We start from the raw sequence: 5,486 nt of genomic DNA, 5'->3' as shown, positions 1-5,486 counted from the left end.
AAATATTCAGCAAAATTTGCCCTTATTGAATACATAAAATGTAAGCAAAAATTAAGACACACATGCTCTTCATTACGTAAGCTCAAGCTATTTTTCTACACAAATACACCTCCAATCTATATAAGGAGGATTTTTACTTTTCTCTAGCATGATCTTTATTCAGCATATAACGGCACTACACATAATACTTTTTCTGAGACACACATAGACACCAAAAGAATCCATCCTAAACTGTTAAACAAAATAGCAACAACTGCTATGTATAGAAAAAGTAATATTTAGAACATTAATTTTAAACAAGGACTGTTCTCAATAACCAAAAATCTAAATTAATTAATTTTCTTTGTCTCTGGCTCTCTCCTCTGTTTAACTACCCATTGAGATCTCAGCGTAATGGTTTCTTACCATTATGCATTAAACTAATTTAAACAGGGTTCTGGTTTTATGTTTGCACTATGCTTTTCTCTGCAATGTCCTTGCTGATTTCATGCCAGGATGAGGTATATCTCCAGGCTTTGAGTTGTACTCCTTAGCAAATTCATCATTGAATTGAGCCATCACATATTTCCAGTATGTTGAGGCCTCTATGCTGGAGTCTGGATCAATACGCCAGTCTGGATAGATTTTGCTGTATTCCTTATATGGATGCCACTGATCATTGGTATCATGGCATTTAAACCTTTGATCACTGTGCACCAACGATGTACAGATGTCTGTCACTAGTTTTTTAGATTCTTCAGATCTATAGCGGCCGAGACCTTCTGGTCTATGGATTAAGGCAAAGTGTTTAGCGTGAGTTTCTGCTCCAGCTTCACATGGTGCTTTACAGAATGGACACTGTTTCCCACAGCCATGGACCCGTCTGAACAGCACATCCTGTGGTTTGATGTGAAGACCGTCTATTTTGTTTTGTAAGTCAGTTTCAGAAAAAGACCTTTTTAGTAATTTATACATGTCCTTCACAGAACACTGAAGGCATTCAGCAAATTTTGAGGGATTTGCATTGTTTAGCCGTCTGATTTTGTCCACTGCATCTTCGGGAATAACAAGTCTTTTTTGAAGATTCCTGCAAATATCTTGGATGAATTCCTTGATGTCGTTTATGTTTCGGTCTTGTTCTGCCTCTTCAATTGCTTGGGTAATTTCACCGATGACGTTTTGACAAGCTCTTTCTCTAAACTGACAATTCTGTTCTCTAGTAAAAAGTGATTTTTCACTTTGCCAAGAATGAAGGTTTTAACAGAACTTTCATATGAGTCGATGAATTGCAAATATGTTTCAAATTTAAATTCATCAAGAAGATATTTTAGGATTGAAGTCTGAAATGTTATCCTTGTTGCAAATATTGCTGAGTTTTCACCCCTCACCATCCTGTCTGCCATTTCCATGCCCAACGTCTCAGAAAAATATTGTTTAAAGGCAGGTTCTAGGCATTTTCTCATGAATTCATCAGATGTATTTTGACATTGGTCTCTTTCACGGTAAAGGTCTATGAATTTACAGCGGTATGTTTGTTTGGCCATTTCCAAAGTGGTGCGCGGGTTATTGTCCTGGATGAATTGATCGTGGATCTTTTGAAATTCTCTGCTTGCAAATCCACATATGTGCAGTTTAAGGGACAGTTCAAAATCTTCTGTCAAGTTAAGGTCTTTATGAGCCTTAAGTTTCTCATCAATCATGTTAAGAATTTCCCTGATGTATGTGTCATCATAATCATCTGTACTTTTCTGCTTTGCACTTACAAATTTCCAACAGTCCCTGATAAGGTCACCTGACATCTCTTGAGCAATCTTGATTTGATTTTGAAAAATCCATTTGGAGAAAATGTTTTTGTCTTTGTATGCTTCAAAATCTTTGTCGCCATAATTGTTTAAATTCTTCACTTTGTCTAAGCTTTGAGCCACAGAACTCCTCTTGACTGAAGATTTGTCCTTAGTTGATGAAGAACTCTTGTCATGATATCATGTGATTGAAGCCCTGTGTACGACAATGTCCTGACAGTCTCCTGCCACATATTTTCAAATGCTTTATCTAGCGTGTAGTCTGACATGTCTAAATTTTTCTTGCGACAGTCTTTAAGTAAATTTAGCACTTTTTTCTCCATCTTATCCATGTATGTCTTCTTAATTCCTTCTACCTTAATCATTCCATTTCGACATGAAACAGCATCATCCAGTTTTCTAGTGATGGAATTCAAAAGTTCTGTCTTCAAATGCTTGGCAGAATTGATAAATTCTTGTCGATAACTTTCCACAAGTTCAACATGACCTTCTCCTTGCTTGTAGTATGATCTGATCTTGTTAACAATTTCATCTTGTCCTTTTGAAAGCTCAACATCTGCTTTTTTTAGTAAATGACATCGGACATCTTCAATGGTGCAATTCTCTGAGTTTTCAAATTTTCCATAGTTTAAGATTTTTGTTTTAGCTTCTGATGCCCAAGTGTGCATTTGCTTTCTCAGTGTCCAGTCCCACGTGTTATACTCTGTGCACAGTTTGATGTAAGCATCAGCCACCAGGCTATTTTTGAAGCTAAAGATGAATTTCTCAAATTTCACAGCAGTCCACAAGTTTTCAGTCCATTTAAGAAACTCATTTATGTTGCTGGGATTGTAGCATCTGAAGACCTCCATTATGTGCTTTTTGAGAGTATACACAGACTCACTATAGCCAGTGCTTACTGGTGCCATTGGGGGGTTTCCATGCCATAATCCAGGGATGTAGTGGTCACCCGTCCTAGTGTCATAGCTAATAACATCTGTAAATTTCTTGAACTCCAATTTGTTCTCCATTTTGGCTGCAGCTTGTGTCATTTTATCCAGTTGTTCCAACAGAAGTTTTCGCTCTCTCATGTTTGAATCATGAGCTGAGACATCAGCAACATTCTGGTGTACAAACAAACACGTGTATTTCTTACCTATTTCCTCCATCCTGAGGAAGGCATGAACAATAATCTGTAAAATGTCTTTCATCTCTGTGGAGTTTTCCATTGCAATGTTGACAATTGTTATATCACTCAGCCCAACAACAATGGTTGCCAACTCATTGTCATGTTCATAGCTGTTGTCCAGTTGAGTTAGCTCAGGGGATTTTAGTCCCTCGGTGTCAATTATGATTATATAGTCAACTCTGAGTTCTGCTTTACATTCTTCTGAAACTTTGATAAGCTGCATAAAGGCTCCCCTGGTGCACCGTCCACTGCTCACTGCAAACTGAACTCCAAACATAGTGTTCATTAGCGTTGACTTTCCTGAACTCTGGACACCCAAAGCGGTGACTACCATAATCTTGTTTTTTGATTTCACTAGTGTGTTTAATTCAGAAAACACACTAGAAAGCCACTTTACAGGAATATTTGAAGAATCTCCATCCACAAGTTCAATTGAATATCCATCCAGCAGTAGATGAGCACAGAGTCTAGGTAAATGTTTCAGTTGTTTTCGGCAAGGTGCATCTTCTGAGAGTGAGTCTGCAGCTTCGTAAAGCTGGCTCATCTCTCGAATGAAGTGCTCCACTCCCAAAGAACTGTCGGAAATCCTTTTATCAAGCTTAGCAATTTCATTCTTGTTCCCACAAAGATCTTGACATTTCTGTTTGTATAGTTCTCTGAGTTGAGGCAGCACCTTATGTGAGTGATTCTCCAAATTGATTCTCAACCATTTTAAGAAGTAGGCCCTTTCTAGTGTCGGTGTTGATATAGCTTTGATAAAGCAGCTCATAGTAGCTGACATGTTTATTCTGAATTGCTCTTGTCTGAGCATCTTTTGCTGCACCTGAAGACCACTCTTGTATTCTTCAATATTGTTATGCCCCACATTCTTTAGTCGGCATTCCTCTTTCTCTAACTTGGCCAGTCTCTTCAAGATTTCTCCTTGCAATGGTAGCTCTTCCTTTTTGAACCGGACTATATCATTAATATTTGATGTAATTTCATCGGCACTTGCTTTGGCACGTTGGCATACTTCAGCATCCTCATCCACAAAGATTTTTTGATTGCGTGCAATCTCAGCTAAATGAACAACTGACGTTTTGTGAGTGTTGTTCTCAATTGCATCCATAACTTGATTCGTATTTTCTCAACAAAGTTTGCATCATTTTGCTTAGATTTAAAAATGAAATTTTCTTTGTTTAGATTGAGCTTAATGGCTGCAGCTCTTATACTCTCATCGTTTGTGTTCCCTACAAAAAATAGCTGAGGTGTAGATTTCTTAACCAACTCTGAGTCTAAAAGTTGGGATTCAAAGAACACAAACACAGCAGCTGAAGCTCTACAAAGGAAGGAGTACTGTGCTGCAAATTTCTGAATGTCACCTCTCAAGTTTGCAATCGCTACAGGTTTAGGAAAGATATCAATGTTCTTGTTTCCACACGGAAGATACCAGGCCATCTCAACCAATCCATCTGATATTTTCTTTTCAATGTTTCCACAATCCATGTTGAAGTGCACAAAGGTGTCAGTGTACTGTTGTGGATTGCTGAGCAACTTATTCAGAATTTCTGATTTGGAAATGCTGCACCTACCAAGTCTTACAAAAGAGAATAATGGTAGAACTGACAGAGCAATACTTTCCTCGACAAATCTATTGGAACCTGAAAAAGAGTGTGGTCTGTATTTTTTCACAATATCTCTCATTGCCCAAAGCATAAGAGTGATTTGGTTTTTATCATAGTTTGGGAGCAGCAGAGGACAGCAAACTGGCACATGGACATTTTCACTGCCAATTCCTGCTGAAGAAAACTGTCACAGCAAAGAAATACAGCAGTCATAATGTCTAAAGGATTTACTGAATTTGATTCAGCAGTATCCTGTTCATCATCCCAATCAGAATCTGTTGCTTCATTTGATGAGATACACTTAACATTCCTTGCTGTTGTCTGTAGCATCATCAGTCTCTTTAAGAATAACCAAGGCAGATCTGAAAGAGACTGGATGGGCACATCTGTACTACTGTTCGTGTTAATCTGCAGAACTGTTTGCAAAGTGAGCTTTTTTTCGTAGTATTTAGCCAAACCAAGGTTTTCCAGGAAGTTCATCATGGTGTTTCCTGTAAATAAGAACAAAATGATTTACCATTTGTACATATGCACCTTATGAAACAAAAAATATGGAAATATACTGAATATATTCCAGTATGCAATATATTAAACAATACTATATGTCCATATATTGCAACTAATGCTTATATTTTTTCTATATAGTATCTGCATAGTTTGTGTACAGCTATATTTATTACTTAATAGTTGAACTGCTATAAACAATGAATCAGTTGTTGTAGTCACTGTGTTGGCTTTAGAACAAATGGTCAAGAATAAAATATATATATATATATATATATATATATATATATATATATATATATATATATATATATATATATATATATATATTGTGACGAAAGCGTCCTGAGGATCCATCAGCGTTGCCCTGGGAACAAACCCGAACACCTGCACCAGCCACTCAACGACGGATTCGCCACACCTGGAGCT

At 37.3% G+C, this 5,486-nt stretch overlaps 1 protein-coding gene across 1 annotated transcript; it reads right to left on the bottom strand.

The window, feature by feature from the left end:
- Positions 1-365: 365 nt before the first annotated feature.
- Positions 366-5,086, bottom strand: LOC122331697 (up-regulator of cell proliferation-like). Its single transcript, XM_043229200.1, is given in 6 exon segments — positions 366-498; positions 501-1,110; positions 1,113-1,918; positions 1,921-4,056; positions 4,059-4,688; positions 4,691-5,086. Coding segments are annotated over 6 exon segments (4,584 nt in total). The 5' UTR covers positions 5,037-5,086; the 3' UTR covers positions 366-442.
- Positions 5,087-5,486: the final 400 nt, after the last annotated feature.

This window comes from Puntigrus tetrazona, unplaced genomic scaffold (genome assembly GCF_018831695.1).
Source record: "Puntigrus tetrazona isolate hp1 unplaced genomic scaffold, ASM1883169v1 S000000001, whole genome shotgun sequence".
Lineage (NCBI taxonomy): Eukaryota > Metazoa > Chordata > Actinopteri > Cypriniformes > Cyprinidae > Puntigrus > Puntigrus tetrazona.
This window is presented reverse-complemented; position numbering and strand designations above follow the sequence as displayed.